The 17,428-nt window shown below is 42.3% G+C and overlaps 1 protein-coding gene across 1 annotated transcript in view; it reads left to right on the top strand.

The window, feature by feature from the left end:
- The window catches only part of tpte (transmembrane phosphatase with tensin homology), a 69,309-nt gene that overhangs the window by 30,473 nt on the left and 21,408 nt on the right, over positions 1 to 17,428 (top strand). The window contains exons 9-11 of the mRNA XM_078222322.1: positions 9,815 to 9,875; positions 16,770 to 16,851; positions 16,949 to 17,037. Of these exons, the coding sequence (XP_078078448.1) occupies positions 9,815 to 9,875; positions 16,770 to 16,851; positions 16,949 to 17,037 (232 nt within the window). The remainder of the gene's footprint in view (positions 1 to 9,814; positions 9,876 to 16,769; positions 16,852 to 16,948; positions 17,038 to 17,428) is intronic.

The following is a 17,428-nucleotide window of genomic DNA, read 5'->3' as shown; positions in this document are numbered from 1 at the left end:
GAAGGTGTTACAGGCTAATAGGCTGGAGGAAATAGATGTTCGGAGGGAGGATGTATTGGCAGTTTTGAATAAACTGAAGGTCGATAAGTCCCCTGGGCCTGATGAAATGTATCCTAGGATTCTTTGGGAGGCGAGGGATGAGATTGCAGAGCCTTTGGCTTTGATCTTTGGGTCCTCGCTGTCCACGGGGATGGTGCCGGAGGACTGGAGAGTGGCAAGTGTTGTTCCTCTGTTTAAGAAGGGGAATAGGGATGACCCTGGTAATTATAGACCGGTTAGTCTGACTTCGGTGGTTGGTAAATTGATGGAAAAGGTCCTTAGGGATGGGATATACGACCATTTAGAAAGATGCGGATTAATCCGGGATAGTCAGCACGGATTTGTGAAATCGTGCCTCACAAATTTGATAGAATTTTTTGAGGAGGTAACTAGGTGTGTTGATGAAGGTAGGGCGGTTGATGTCATATACATGGATTTTAGTAAGGCGTTTGATAAGGTCCCCCATGGTCGGCTTATGATGAAAGTAAGGAGGTGTGGGATAGAGGGAAAGTTGGCCGATTGGATAGGTAACTGGCTATCTGATCGAAGACAGAGGGTGGTGGTGGATGGAAAATTTTCGGACTGGAGGCAGGTTGCTAGCGGAGTGCCGCAGGGATCGGTGCTTGGTCCTCTGCTCTTTGTGATTTTTATTAATGACTTAGAGGAGGGGGCTGAAGGGTGGATCAGTAAATTTGCTGATGACACCAAGATTGGTGGAGTAGTGGATGAGGTGGAGGGCTGTTGTAGGCTGCAAAGAGACATAGATAGGATGCAAAGCTGGGCTGAAAAATGGCAAATGGAGTTTAACCCTGATAAATGTGAGGTGATTCATTTTGGTAGGACTAATTTAAATGTGGATTACAGGGTCAAAGGTAGGGTTCTGAAGACTGTGGAGGAACAGAGAGATCTTGGGGTCCATATCCACAGATCTCTAAAGGTTGCCACTCAAGTGGATAGAGCTGTGAAGAAGGCCTATAGTGTGTTAGCTTTTATTAACAGGGGGTTGGAGTTTAAGAGCCGTGGGGTTATGCTGCAACTGTACAGGACCTTGGTGAGACCGCATTTGGAATATTGCGTGCAGTTCTGGTCACCTCACTATAAGAAGGATGTGGAAGCGCTGGAAAGAGTGCAGAGGAGATTTACCAGGATGCTGCCTGGTTTGAAGTGTCGGTCTTATGAGGAAAGGTTGAGGGAGCTGGGGCTGTTCTCTCTGGAGCGGAGGAGATTGAGGGGAGACTTAATAGAGGTTTATAAAATGATGAAGGGGATAGATCGAGTGAACGTTCAAAGACTATTTCCTCGGGTGGATGGAGCTATTACAAGGGGGCATAACTATAGGGTTCATGGTGGGAGATATAGGAAGGATATCAGAGGTAGGTTCTTCACGCAGAGAGTGGTTGGGGTGTGGAATGGACTGCCTGCAGTGATAGTGGAGTCAGACACTTTAGGAACATTTAAGCGGTTATTGGATAGGCACATGGAGCACACCAGGATGGTAGGGAGTGGGATAGCTTGATCTTGGTTTCAGATGAAGGTCGGCACAACATCGTGGGCCGAAGGGCCTGTTCTGTGCTGTAATGTTCTATGTTCTATGTTCTATGTTCATATGGCTATCTAGATAAGTCTTAAACATTCCCAGTGTGTCCGCCTCCACCACCTTGCCTGGCAGCGCATTCCAGGCCCCCACCACCCTCTGCGTAAAATACGTCCTTCTGATATCTGTGTTAAATACATCCCACCCTCACCTTGAACCTATGGCCCCTCGTAAACATCACCACCGATCTGGGAAAAAGCTTCCCACCGTTCACCCTATCTATGCCTTTCATAATTTTGTACACCTCTATTAGGTCACCCCTCATCCTCCGTCTTTCCAGTGAGAACAACCCCAGTTTACCCAATCTCTCCTCATAACTAAGCCCTTCCATACCAGGCAACATCCTGGTAAACCTCCTCTGCACTCTCTCTAAAGCCTCCACGTCCTTCTGGTAGTGTGGCGACCAGAACTGGGCGCAGTATTCCAAATGCGGCCGAACCAACGTTCTATACAACTGCAACATCAGACCCCAACTTTTATACTCTGTGCCCCGTCCTATAAAGGCAAGTATGCCATGTGCCTTATTCACTACCTTCTCCACCTGTGACATCACCTTCCAGGATCTGTGGACTTGCACACCCAGGTCCCTATGCGTATCTACACCCTTTATGGTTCTGCCATTTATCATATAGCTCCCCCCCGACGTTAGGAATTGCATAATTGAAGATTTGACCTAGATCAAACCTTAATCCCACAGATTCAGTCTCTTCCCACATTGTGTTTTGAATCTTTAGCCCAAGGTTTAGAAATTTGTGGAATTGAGTGTTTAATTTAACCTAGTCCAATGAGGGGCTCTCTTCATTTTGATTTGCTTGAACCCCTCCAAGTATTTTAAAATATTATGCTGAAGTATCCCAAAGCAAAACTTTGTGGAGACAAATTAGACCTCCAAAGGGAAGTCAAAGTCAGAAAAATTAGCTGTCTTAAAAAATATATTGACACCTACTCCACAAAAGTGAGGGATTTACCTTGTTTTTAGGGCAGTCATTGAGAGTATGAGGCAATTGGTAGCCGATTATTTTTTTAAAAAAACTGTGGTATAAGGTGATCAGTATGCGAAATGCAGAGGAAATGTAAGCATTTTTAGCATTGCACACACTGTTTCTAACTGCAAGGCTGTTGGTATCCATTAAGATCATACCATCTTGTGTAGCAATTATACAAGTAGTGAAATCTAGACCTGCCAACACGAGCAAAGCTTTCTGGACAATCAAACTGTAGATCATCAATGAGGTGACCATTTCTGGCTGCCTAAGAGTAGCCAATCCATTAAATCATTATTTTTTGATAGTTTTTTTTTCTTGGGTGAATGGCTTGACTTTTGCTACTGCAAAATCCTTTCGATATCAATAAGGCAAATTGGTTGAACTGACTTGGGGAATGGGCACATCCATTCATGACTTTATGCTCGTTCTTTTTTATATTGGAGTAGTTTGTGTAAATGCTATATCCAAAGCTTTATTTGCTGTTCAATGTGCTCCTTTTATCCTGTTTGCATGAGCATCCAATTACATTGCACAAACCTTTAGTGGCTGGTGGGATGAGGAAGGCGATTCTATTAATCTACAAACAAGATATTAGCACCTATAGCAAATTTCCTACTCCAAAAAGCTGGACAAGTCCTACCCAGCCTCTTCCTAATTGTAAACATGTAGGTGGAATAAAGTAATACGTGGTGCCAACCTGCTTCTCAACTCTTGGTTCTGAATCCATCTGAGCCATTTGCATCTACACACCACCAGCTGAATGCCAGAGAAGTGGATATAGCTGCCCTCTGCATTTAAGGCAGCATTTGACTGCATATGGTGTCAAGTTAACCCAGCAAAACTAATCATATTATGAGGCCAGACTTTTTGTGAGCTGGAGCCCTACCTAATCACAGGAAAATGTTTTGTGGTTATTGTAATCAAGTCATTGTGGCCTCAGCATGTTTCCACAAGTATCTCAATGTAACATTCTTGACCCAACTCTTTCATCAAAGATTTTTGTTTCCCCTCGCATGAGACCACTAATGGGTCTATTTGATATCCATTTTCATGTTCAACTCTATTTCACATCTCCATTTTTTTTTTTGCCACTCATGCCACGAGACAGCAGAATATGAACAAATCTGTACTTGGGGAAATGAGTGGTAAATAATGACTGCCTTCAAAATGAAACAGTCCAAACACTTCCACTGACCACCCTCCGTGTGGAGAAGCCGACATCGTTACCGGTTACCTGACTCCCCTTTTCCAAATTCATCCTTGCTGCTATCTTTGAGAGCTTGACATATTCAGGACAAAGTCTCTGTGATACCTCTGCCATTAAACTCTCCATGGTGTGGCTGTAATTTTTAGTTGTTCATGGGATGTGGGCATCACTGGCTGGGCCAGCATTTATTGTCCTTCCCTGAGGACAGTAAACTGCTATGGATCTGGAGTCACGTATAGGCCCAACCAGGTAAGGGCAACTGATTTCCTTCCCTAGTGAGTCGGATGGGTTTTTATGACAATCTAGTTGTGTGGCACAGTGGTTAGCACTGTTGCCTCACCGCTAGGGACCCGGATTCAATTCTGGCCTCGGGTGACTGTCTGTGTGGAGTTTGCACATTCTCTCCGTGTCTGTGTGGGTTTCGTCCGGGTGTTGCAGTTTCCTCCCACAGCCCAAAGATGTGCGGGTTAGGTTGATCATGATAAATTGTCCCTTAGTGTTAGGGGATTAGGAAGGTAAATGTGTGGGGTTACGGGGATAGGACCTGTGTGTGATTGTTGTCGGTGCAGGTTCAATGGGTTGAATGGCCCTCTCTGCACTGTAGGGATTCTATGAATAGTCATCACTAGACATTTAATTCCAGATTTTGAATTAAAATTTCACCATCTGCTGTGGTGGGATACGAACCTGGGTCCCCCAGAGCATTACTATGGGTCTCAGTGACAATACCACTACGCCACCAACTGCCTGTCATATCATGCATACTATCAGCAAGTTGCCAATTTTACTTCAACAGCTCCTCCCAGCCCTGTGCCTTTAGCCACCCGAGAAGAATAAGCACAGTAACAGAAAATGCTGGAAAATCTCAGCAGGTCTGACAGCATCTGTGGAGAGAGAGACCCAAACCAATGTTTTGAGTCAGGATGACCTGAGACTCCGCATTAGCTCTATTCTCTCTCCTTGGATGCTGTCAGACCTGCTGAGATTTTCCAGTGGTTTTGTTTCAGATTCCAGCATCCGCAGTAATTTTTTTCTGTGCTATTCTAATATAACCACCTTCAAGCCTGAATGTTCTGATTTGTACACATTGCTGTTTTCTCCTCATCACTACTCCCTGTAACTATCTACCTACTATCATAGAAATCATAACCTACAGTGCAGAAGGAGGCCACTTGGCCCATCAAGTCTGCACCATCCCAAACCCTATCCCCGTCGCCCCACATATTTACTCTGCTAATCCCTCTAAACTACACATCCTGGGACACTAAGGGGCAATTTAACATGACCGATCAACGTAACCTGCACATCTTTGGACTGTGGGAGGAAACCGGAGGAAACCCACGCAGACGCAAGGGGAACGTGCAAACTCCCCACACACAGTCGCCCAAGCTAGGAAATCAAACCCAGGTCCCTGGAGCTGTGTGGCATGGTGCTACCATGCGCCACCCCCAGCAGTTCATGAAGCATGCCTGTTGCATCTCCTAGGTCCTGACGGTATAGTCCTCATCGCAAGGCCATTTTGCAAGTAAATAAATAAATCTCAATTCTCTGGGTACTTTTGTTATAAATCATACCCAAGTTTGCAATTGGTGGTGTCATGTGTGTTGCATTTGTTATGTAAAGGATGGAATGCTGTGCTCATTCGCGCATATGTATCTCCATACATTATTAAAGAAACTTAATTTGATAGATCTGGCAAACTGAAAGACTTGCTGAAATAGTCCTGAAATTAACTTGTTCCTCTCCATATAATCTCTTTATTCCTAAGCAGTTTTGACAATTGGGTGCCAATATATAAGCAAAATACTGTGGATGCTGGGAATCTGTAATGAGAACAGAAAATGCTGGGAATACTCAGCAGGTCAGGATTATAGAAACTGAGATCCGAACACAAGGGTCATAAATCTGAAATATTAACTCTATTTTTCTCTCCACGGATATTGCTTGATCTGAGTGTTTGTTTCTAGCATTTTCTGCTTTTTTTGATATTGATTAGTTGGGTAACCCGTTTGTAGCGAGTGTATGTATTTTTTGCCTCTTATGAAGGGAATGGATGAGGGTAACTACTCCAAGTGTTCAGCATTCACGTAAGCCCTAATGTGTGCATGGGTACATGAAGAAACCCAACAGCTCAAAAGGTATGCTCAATCAGCTGAACAGGATCTCGACTGACAGCTTAAAATATCCAGCCCACCTTCCTGAAGCACTTACTTTAAACACCTTTGTTCCTTCTCGTATGTAAATGAAGAAGTCACAGTTTAAATAGTGTCTGAGAAGATGCCAGCACAACTTTAACTGTTGCAAGAACAAAAGTTGTACACCCAACTTTTATTCTGTATTTGCAGGTGTAAGATTTGTTTCCCACCCCTCCCCCCACTCATTGCTGATTCCAATTTTTTTTAAAAGCTTCATTGGCAGAGAAATGTGCTTAACGCTTGCCTTCAAAGCAACAAATGGCATTTTGCAGTCTTTGTTTCTCTTTAATCCCTATACTGTTGCTGGCTGCAGAGAAATGATGGCTTCCTGGGCCCTGTATGCTTTCAGCACTTTCATTTTTGATGCATGTTAGAATTGTAATCCCTACTGTGCAGAAGAAGGCCATTCGGCCCATCAGTCTGCACCAACTCTGTCTTTCCCCCACCCTATCCCTGTAACCCTACACATTTGCCATGACTAATCCATCTAACCTACACATCTTGGAGCACTTGAGGGTGAATTTAGCTTGGCCAATCCACCTACCTGCACATCTTTGGTCTGTGGGAGGAAACCGGAGCACCCGGAGGAAACTCATGCAGACATGGGGAGAATGTGCAAACTCCAAACAGACAGTGACCCAAGACTGGAATTGAACCCAGGGCTCTGGTGTCTTGAGACAATAGTGCTAACCACTGTGCCTTTTTATTAATTTTCTTAAAATTGTTCATATATTGAATGTTAAATTGGACATGTCAGCAATTGATTCCTAGTGGCTTAGTGAAAGAATTTTGGTGACTTGAATTTCTTTTTCCACGCAACACACTCTTCTCTTGTCCCACTCCAACTGACTTGGACTTGAGCAGAACATTCTTTATTCTTTATCTCTGACTTATTTGACTTTGTGCTTTTTGTGTGATCGGACATCAAGTAACAACTTGTCTCTACATCAGTGAGGTTTCTGTTCTGATATTGAATAACCCTATTATACTTGGATAAAGCAGAACTGAGTAATTGGTAGTTTGCCAAGTAAAGATGTGCAGTGACCGTTGTTCCCTGATATCATGCATCTCCTTGGAGTTAGGGTGAGGTGGAGGAATGATCCTGTTGTGTTAAGTTTCTTTTCTTGGTGGTCCCTCCAAAGAGCATTTTGTAGAGCCTTGGCTTTAGCCAACGTTGGGCTCTAATCTCGATACTGTTTATTGCATTACCACACATCAAAGTAAATTAATGTTGTTTTTCTTGTGTTGCTGGGTTTTTGCCTGACTAACTGCACAACAGAATAGTTTCATCTCTACACCTGAAAGTGCACCTCCAAGGGAATGTTTGTCTCGAGTATCTCTCCATCTTAATGGAAGTCTGAGTGCTTTGAGAGATAAGGATCACTGTTCCTAGCACCCAAAGATTTTTAATGCTCACTTAACTTTTTGTTAGACTTGTTTGCCATCATGTTATATGGAGGGAATATATTAGCCAATCAAAACGTCCAAGATTATCTTGTGTGAAGGGAGAATCCAGTAACTAAATATTTTTTCTTGGAGAAATGACTGAGGGGATTGAAGTTTGTTTTAAAAAGTAGTGGGGCATGTGTTAGGCACATGAGAAAACCAGTGATTTATGTGTGAGCAGTACTGTAGTATTTTTGAAGTAAGAAGATTGGCAAATACAGATTTTAATCCTAAATAGTTCTAAAAATGCCTAGATTTACTTGTCAGCAGCAAAGCAATAGTGGTCACTACTGACCTCCTGAGGTGGCCCGCATATCTAGTGTTGTGTGTGGTTTTCCCCTTTCTTGTTGGCAGTTTAAATCTGGTGCCAATTCAAGGGATCACTTAATATGCAACCATGATGTGAAGATGCTGGCATTGGACTGGGTGGACACAGTAAGAAGTCTCTCAGCACCAGGTTAAAGTCCAACAGGTTTATTTGGAATCACGGCTTTTGGAGCACTGCTCCTTTATCTGGTGAGCTGCTCATCTGATGAAGGAGCAGTACTCCAAAAGCTCGTGATTCTAAATAAACCTGTTGGACTTTAACCTGGTGCTGTGAGACTTCTTAATATGCAACAGCAGTGATGATAGCTAGCCGGTAAATAGTCAATCACATTGTGTCCAAGCACACAGCAAACCAAGTTTAAACACACTTGATTTAAAAATTTACAGATAGCATCCTACTAAGATGAGCTGAAATTAAGAAATATTAAGTTCCTCTTTTTTTGAAAATGTGAATTTTTTTAAATCATAGAGAAACTTGGCATTCTGCAAACCTAAAATTAGCCTTGGGGAGCTAGTGAGGGTGTTTAGCAATAATTATGACCTTGAAATGCTGGTTTAAAAACTTATTAACTCATTCAACAATGGGTTTTGCAGCAAGACTAATTGCATGTAAGTGAGAGTTTGATCAATTCCATTGATTCACTTCTGGGTGTCTCAACTGTGCACTCTCTGGAGAAGTCTAGAATCACTGATTACAATGTCTGGATTTCCATGTTATTCTGTACGTGATGGACCCCAGGAATTGCTGTCCGTTTCGATGCAATAATGGTTGTAAATGTTTAGCCACCTGGCCACGACAATCTGGGCTAATTTTCTTCCAGATGAAGTGAACTTGAAGCCCTTTTCTTGTGTCCTGTTTTATGATGGTACTGTACCTCCACATGTGATTGCTTTCCTCTATACTCCCCGATTTGGCGCATTCATTTAGTATGTAGTGTCATGTCCTGAGTGAGCAGATCCAGGATCCTACCCATGGATGGAATGTAGAATCTCAACGGTCACTACAGTGCAGCACAGACTACTGCTGTGTTGCCAGATTTTGATGTTAAACTGAAACCTGGCCTGCCTATTCACGTGGGTGTATGTCTTGTGGGAAGTTTTTCTGACCCCTAAAGTTAATGTGAAGCAAAATTTGGGGTTGTTGGAAATTTGAAATGTAAACTGAAATGTTCCGTAGCATAATATCTGTGGGAAAATGAGTTAAAGTTTTAGGTTCAATCAGACCTGGAAAATGTTCATCTAATGACCAGTTTATCTCTCTCTTGCTTCTGGAATGATGTGGAGGTGCTGGTGTTGGACTGGGGTGGGCAAGTAAGAAGTCTCTCAACACCAGGTTAAAGTCCAACAAGTTTACTTGGAATCACGAGCTTTTGGAGCGCTGCTCCGTCATCCGGTGAGTGGAGTCCACTTGTGATTCAAATAAACCTGTTGGACTTTAACCTTGTTTCTGGAACTTCTTGTGCTCAATAGCTCTTCCAGTTTTAACAAAAATGACTTATTGGGCATATTTCTCTCTTTGTGCTTCACTTTCCCAAAGAGTGCTACAATATGTGGATTAAACCTAAAATTGTAGTAGCAGACAGTGATTTTGTTTCAGTTGTTCTAAGTGACTGGATGTGAGTTAGACACTTGCTCACAGTGTGGAGATCCTGTCTATTTTGCTATTTTGCTTGTGTTGAACTAGAATGTGAATTCAGTACCCATATGCAGCACAGGCAGGGGGAGATTGTGTCCACCAAATAGAATTGCAATTCTCCATTTAAAAAAATATAATTTGCTATTAAAAGTTGTAGGCATTTAAATAAAATGCCCTGAATGAATACATGGTAACAAAACCAGGTATTGTGGCGTTTCATTGAAGATTCAACCTATTGTATTATGAGTCAGATTTTGAAATTTATTCTGTGTGTATACTTTGACATGATCGGGTCCTTAGCAAAATGTTACTTTCAGAGCAAACTCAAGGATTGCAGATATTTGCTGTAAGCACGCAATTACCTAATATAAAATATTTTCACAGGAAGTTGCAAGATTTTTTGACACCAAGCACAAAGATCACTATAAAGTCTATAATCTTTGCAGTAAGTATGTATTTTGGAATTTTTTTAAAAATTGGAGTGAATCTACTTTGGGAACTGTTGAATTGTATAGGAAGTTGGAGAAACGGATCAACCCAAGCATAGTTTCCTCTTGCGTAATGGGTGGGATTCTCCCATGGCATCACTAACTGATTGACAGGTTCAATGGTGTGTGGGAGTGAGAATTTGGCAGGAGTCCAAGAATTGGTTTTACACTGGTGTGAATTTTCCGTGGGATCTTATGGTGCCCACCATAGCAGAATGGCAAAACCACTGACTGGGGTGAAGCGGATTTGCAATTCGCTAATGGGATGCAGATGAAGGCCTGACCCAAATATTTTTCCTCTTCCCATTAAGGTAGCACAGTGGTTAACACTGCTGTCTCACAGTGCCAGAGAGCTGGGTTCGACTCCTGTCTTGGGTCACTGTCTGTGCGGAGTCTGTATGTTCTCCCCGTGTCTGCGTGGGTTTCCTCCTGGTGCTCCAGTTTCCCCTCACAGTCCAAAAGACGTGCTAGTTAGGTGCATTGGCCATGCTAAATTTTCTGTGTACCCGAGCAGGTGCCTGCGTGTGGCGACTAGGGGATTTTCACAGTAACTTCATTGCAGTGTAAATGTAAGCCTACATGTGACACTAATAAATAAACTTTTTAAACAATGCCAAAGGAAAAACATGCTAGTCTAGGTCAATGTGGCATACAGAAATCTGGGCTGCTGCCTGCAGAGTATAGGATGTAGGCCACCAGCAACCCTGGAACACCACAGCAGTGGGGGCGGGGGGGAGCATCTGTATGTGGATCTTCCAGATTCGGTGACATCAAGCAGGTCATTTTCCAGCCTCCAGGGTTCCCGGAGATCATCTTTTTCAGGAAGTCCATATTCTTCTTTCAGTGATGTTTGGTGCCATCATGCCCACCACGGAATACAGCACTAAATCTTTGGGTGCATAATTAATGAGGTTGGGGCCCAGAGATATGACCAAGTTTCCTATCAGCCTCTTGCGATGGGAAGCACTCCTTGGTTTTTGTTCTGCCCCACCCTCCTTGCCATGGGATTTAGTCCCAATATGGGAAGATTCCACTCTATTTGTAAGCAAATTTGATTATTATGGTGTAATATTTAGTGGGGCACAGCAAATCTTAATCATAAGGTGCATTAATTGGGTCATATTTATTTTTGTACAAGACAAAAGGCATATTTGTAACCAAATTAGAAGTCTTAATATTTTTGTCAAATATTAACTTGCTAATTACTTCCTCAGCCACAATAATAACTTGGGAACGAACCTGACTCTCTTCATTTGCAGAAAAGCCTAAATTTCCTCCCAGTAATAGTTTTTAATTTGGCTAGCTCTGGAGGAAAAGCTCCCCTAGCTTCGGAACTTAAAACAACTCCAAACAACGGTAGCACAGTGGTTAGCACTGCTGCTTCACAGCTCCAGGGACCTGGGTTCGATTCCCGGCTTGGGTCACTGTCTGTGTGGAGTTTGCACATTCTCCTCGTGTCTGCGTGGGTTTCCTCTGGGTGCTCCAGTTTCCTCCCACAGTCCAAAGATGTGCGGGTTAGGTCGATTGGCCATGCTAAAATTGCCCCTTAGTGTCCTGAGATGCGTAGGTTAGAGGGATTAGTGGGTAAAATATGTAGGGATATGGGGGTTGGGCCTGGGTGGGATTGTGGTCGGTGCAGACGCGATGGGCTGAATGGCCTCTTTCTGTACTGTAGGGATTCTATTTTCTATCTATCAAGTCAATGTTAATTATGACAAAACACCTCTGGACTGACGGAAAAGATTGTTCTAGGTTCTGATAGAACAATTGTTCTAGCACTTGTAGGGTTTGGCAATTTGTGTATCTCAAATTGTGGCCAATTGGAATTAAATGCCATTGTATTCTGTTTAAAAATAAAATCTATACAGTGTTTCATATATTTATCATTTTCAGATGGTGCGTCGTCATATCTGGTAACAAATGCACAAATCATAATGGGATTTAGACTACAAAAAGTTATCATTTTAATCAGCCTCTGCTTGGGTCGATCATTTGCTCAACTCCATTGTACTCAGTTGTTCAAAGTCGATCCTGCTTGTGTTTGTTATAAGACTTTTTTCTCCCCATGGGTTGGTGGAGGGAAAAAAATGGATCACCATTTGAATCCTTTAAAAATAGAAGTAGGCCTATCAGGCACTTCAATGCCCCTTGACCCACACTAATCCATAACCCTTTGTTAATCAGAAGTCTATCAATTTCTATCTTTTAAACACACTCAGTGACTGAGCTTCCAGTGCCCTCTGCGGTAGAGAATTCCAAAGATTCACAGCCCTCTGTGTAAAGAAATTTCTCCTCATCCAATACTCTTTCTAATTAGGTCAGGTTCAACTTCTGAAGGCCTGGATAGCATGAGCACCTGATAATATAAAGGAAAAAGTGGTGCTTTCCCAAGCACATCTTACCGAAAAAGAGAAGTGTAAATCCCATGGCTATTAACCTCTCTATTGACCTCTCCACAATCATCAGTAAAATGTTGGAGTCCCCTACCTAGTCACAACCTGCTTGTGAGACCACAGTTGTACCAGAACCACTGCTATCCAAGCTGCTTGATCCGAACATGGGCAGGAGAGTTCCCTGCCAGCAGGAAGGTAAAACTAGCTGCTTTGCCATTGTATAGCAATTGTGCAAGTATGGCACCATATAGCCCTAGCATATTGAAATCAGCTCATGGAATTAGCCACCAGTGAGTCCTAACTGAATCCAAAGACAAAACTTGCGATTGTCGGACAAACCCAAGGCATCCCTGCGGAAAACCAGTATTCTTGGAATTTTCAGCTGCCTCATCCCTCCAAGGTAGTGAGTGGAACTGGTGGATGATTTTGTTCCTGTTCGCCTATAGCAGGACCTGGAAGCCATGGGTAATATCCATGCCCCAGAAGTGAAAAACATCCTGAAAAAGAAAAGAACCCACCATCTCCTTTTGGCACTCGAAGCACCATTAGCATTTTGGCATGATCACCCCCTGATTGGACTCGACTATAACAACCATATGGACACTGGCTAAAGTGAAGGGTGTATATTGTGCAATGAGTGGAATTCCTGTTGTCTACTCAAAAAAAAAGAAATCCTAGAATCATTACAGTGCAGAAGGAGGCCCATCAACCCTGCACAGACTACAATACCACCCAGTCCCGTAACCCCAGGTGTTTACCCTGCTAATCCCCCTAACACTAAGGGACAATTTAGCAAGGCCAATCCATCTAACCTGCACATCTTTGGGAGGAAACTGGAGCACCCAGAGCAAATCCACACAGACACTGGGAGAATGTGTGGAGTTTGCACACTCGCCCAAGGCCGGAATCGAACCTGGGTCCCTGGAGCTGTGAAACAGCAGTGCTAACCACTGTGCCATCTGAACATCAACCAACAACATGCTCAATACAGGAGTCTAATGGAATGTTCCTCATTCACAGCTGTGACAACACTTGAAGCTTGACACCACCCAGGGCAAAGTAGTCCACTTGGTCAGCTTTGTAATTGGGTTAAAAGTACACCCAACCTCCATGGGCACATTGTGTCTTTTGCGTACGCTACAGGATACACCACAGCAATTCAGCAGGTTTACTTGATAGCACTCTCTCCTCTCCTGCGACCTCTATCACTAAGGAGGACAAGCAACAATGTTGTGTCAACATCCACCTGCAAGTTTCCCTCCAGTTGAACATCATCCTGCTTTCGTGGTATCAGCATTCCTTCATGGTCACTCCGGCTAAAATCCTGGAAGGTTACATCTGTGTATGGGAGCACCGACAGCAGGGCTTCAGAGAGAAGGTTCACCAAAATCTCAGTCCAAATAGAATAGGACCACAAATGTGGTCTTGAGCACATCCTGAAGCTAATATTTTTAAACCAACATAAGTGGAATAGTGAAATGTTGCTGAGATCTGTTGCGTGTGAAGGGTTAATTTGGAACTGCTCAGTCAACTGTTGTCAAAATGAAATGTTTTAAGTGTAATCAGCCTTCTGGTTTGATCACAAATAAGAAAGCATAGTAAACAAAAATTACACAAACTTCTGAGTACTTTACCATAGTGGGATATTTAAGTAATGTTTGTCACTGCATTTTCGTATCCTTTTCCAATATTTTCCTGCCCTCTTTTTGCTTGCATCTGCCTTGTTCTTGTGGCAACTTGTAATATGGGCAACTCCTCGAGCAAGATGCAGATACATTCTACCCCTAGAGTGTATATGGTTTCGGATTCTGTGAATTGGAAAGGTGTGGCGCTGGATTTGTTTTTCAAATGCTTTGCACTGATCCAACCATGTACCACTGCCCCCTTTTGAACACAGAGTATACCAAGCTGTCCAATCTTAGTTCCCTCTGAATACTAAAAACCACACTTCCAAATCCAGACATCTGATTGCAGCGTGGTACTTAGCAAATATTTACAGAACAAAGATTGAATCGGTCCACAAGGGTTTTTGAAATGTTGCTTACTGGCGATCTGCAAGATTCCTAAAGGACATTTGTGTACGGACTTCCTGATGTTTTGTATGGAAATGAGTGGCGATGGAGATTTGTGCAGGAGGCACATGTCAATTACAGAAACTTCACGTTTCAAACTAGACCGAGCCAAAGGTGAATCACTCCAGCAGCATCCTTTAAATCAAAAAATGAATCTTTACATCACATATCTTAACTTTTGGACAATAGTCATCTTCCTGATGGGTGCATCATTACAGACAGTGACTGCGCCTACTTTTCCAGTCTGAGAACTTGCAGTTACGTTTGATGGAAATGAAACTGTTGCCAATAATGCTTTTGATGCTTCTGGAGTTGGTCGTTCAAATATCCACCCCCTTGCACGAAACTAGTTTGATTGGTCAGGCACTGCAGGTGTTAATACAAAGAGACTGCAAACCTTCTACTAGTGATTATTCTCCAAGCTTTTCCTGAGGAGGATGCTGACCAAAAATCCATTTATAAACTCTGCAAAATTTAATGAGAAGATGCCAAGTAATCTCCTGATACCAGAGGAATTCTACAGCAGGCTGTCACGACACTCTGCACAGCCTTTTAATAAAGTCTAGCCTGTATGAATAAAATGAAAATTGTGCTGGCAACATTAAAGCTAACAGAGTACGTGTATGATGGGAGGGAAGGAAAGCTGGCCAATTCATTGAATTTCAGTTCACTAACCTTTTGTGACGTGATTTGTCAATTCTAGTTCACTAACCCCTGGTTCAGGATGTGATTGGTAGTGTACATTTGCTTGTGTTCACACAATTGCCATTTATAAAGGAGCAGGTTCTCCAATTTGTAATTCCAAGTATTTTGAATGTCATATATACTGCAAGTAAATTGCAATGTTCTCCTAACACTCAGTTGTTTGCTGACAGTAAATATTTATCCCTCCTGTATTTCCCTAGTTTTTTTTTGCTGAAGTTCCTGGAAGCACTTGAGCAAAATGATTCATTTATCATTTTATGGCACAGAAGGAGTCCATACGCTCCCTTTTCTTTAGAGCACACCAGTCAGTTCCATTTCCCTTGCTTGATTCCCTTAACCCAGCAAGTGTATTTCCTGTAAGTGCTCATCCAATTGCCTTTTGAAATCTCCCTATCAGGGAGGTGAAAGTAAAGATAGCCAAGTTCCAGGTTATTCTCACTTGCTACATAAAAGAAGCTCTTACATTTCCTCCTTGCATCTCTTGCCCAAAACCTTTTTAAAGTCTGTATCTCTCTGTCCTTGTATCATTACCTACTGGGAACAGTTTGCCTTTTCTATCTTTGTCAAATCGCTCATAATCATGTACACCTCTTATCAAATCTCATCCAACTCCATGGAGAAGCCCGGCTTCTCCTAGCTAAAATTCTCCCTCCCTGAAACCATTCTGGTAAATGTCCTCTGCTCTCACAAAGGCCCTTGCATCTTTCCTCTAGTGTGGTGACAGAACAAATTCAATTCTTCTAGCCAGAGCTGTAAGAAGTTTCCAACAGCTTCCTGTTTTTGTACTCGGTACGTCTATTTACGAAGCCATATACTATGTAAAGTGTACTCTCTCAATATGTCCTGCCACCTTCAAAAGGCTACGCACATGTCATTGATGCTCTGTTCCTGCACACTCTTTAGAGCTGTCTAGAATTGAGTCTATATAGTGCCTTTCCATCCATCCTGCCGAAATGCATTGTCACCTTGCAATTCTCTGTATTTAAGTTCCACCTGGTCACTTGTCTCCCCTTTCTACTAGCCTATCTGTCCAGTTGTAGGCAATTCACATCACCGTATCCTTTAAGCTTGGTATCATCAGCAAATGGAAATTTTACTCCACTCATTTATATGTATATATAACCTGTATTTTTTTTTAAAAAGCAGTGGTCCAAGAACTGACACTTAATGAACATTATTGTCAATCCTCCCTTAGTCTGAAAAAAAAAATCGCCCATCGCAACTCTTTTTTTTTTTGTCCTTGAGCCAATTTTGTTTCCTCTGAGCTGATACTGACCCGACTGGGGGGAAAAAAATACTTTTTCCAGTCGGGTCAGTTTCAGCTCAGAGGAAACAAAATTGGCTCAAGGGCAAAAAAGAGTTGCAATGGGTGATTTTTTTTTTTAATAACTTCAAATCAATCCTTTCAACATTTTAAAAGTTAGAGATCATCTTGAATAAATTTGTTCCCTTCTCTGAAAGTCTAGGAAACATTATACTCAAATGTTGGGAGAGGACAAAAAGAGGAAACTATATTGTAATTATTGTGTTAACTCTTGTGCCATAAGGTGGTAGCAAGAATTTAAGGAGAATGAAACTTGACAAGTGATGTCTAACGGTTCAATTGGCCCGCCATAAGAGTGGGTTAACATTGATTTCATAGTTTCAATATCTGATTCTAACGGAGGTGTTTCTTTGGTAGGTGAAAAAGGCTACAATCCCAGATTCTTCCATTACCGAGTGGAAAGAGTTTTCATTGATGACCACAATGTGCCTGCTCTGGAGTAAGTTATTTGTTTTGTTTATTTGAGGTCAAGGTTTTCTTGTTTAATCCTTGCATTGCCTTCTGGTATGAACACTTTGTAATGCTTTGTACATCAGGGACATGCTGAAATTTACAGCTAATGTTCGGGACTGGATGGCAGCTGATGAGAAGAATGTTATTGCGATTCATTGCAAAGGTGGTAAAGGTAGGAGACTTTTGGTTGAACAGTGGACATTTTTACATGTTCAGATATTAATGGTTCTGCACCATGTCCTTTTCATGGCTGGATGGGGAGGGAATTGTAATGTTTTTTTCATGCCCTCAATAAAGATTATTTTTTTGGTCTCCAATTGCTTTCTTAAGATCTGCTCCTGACCTGGGAAAATAACGGGCTATTCAGCCCGTTGAATCTGTCCCACCATTCAGTTAATTCATTGCTGATCTGCACCTCAGCTCAATTTACACAAACTTGATCTGCATATCTTTTACCGAATATTAATCTATTGGTCTCCGGATGTTGAAATCAATTGACTTTTTTTTAAAAAGTGTTTTTGGATGAAAATGTACTAGATTTCCCCCACTCTGTATGGGTGGGG

The sequence above is a fragment of the Mustelus asterias genome, chromosome 10 (genome assembly GCF_964213995.1).
Source record: "Mustelus asterias chromosome 10, sMusAst1.hap1.1, whole genome shotgun sequence".
NCBI lineage: Eukaryota > Metazoa > Chordata > Chondrichthyes > Carcharhiniformes > Triakidae > Mustelus > Mustelus asterias.
Note: the sequence above shows the minus strand (reverse complement) of the source record. Positions and strands in the feature narration are given on the sequence as shown.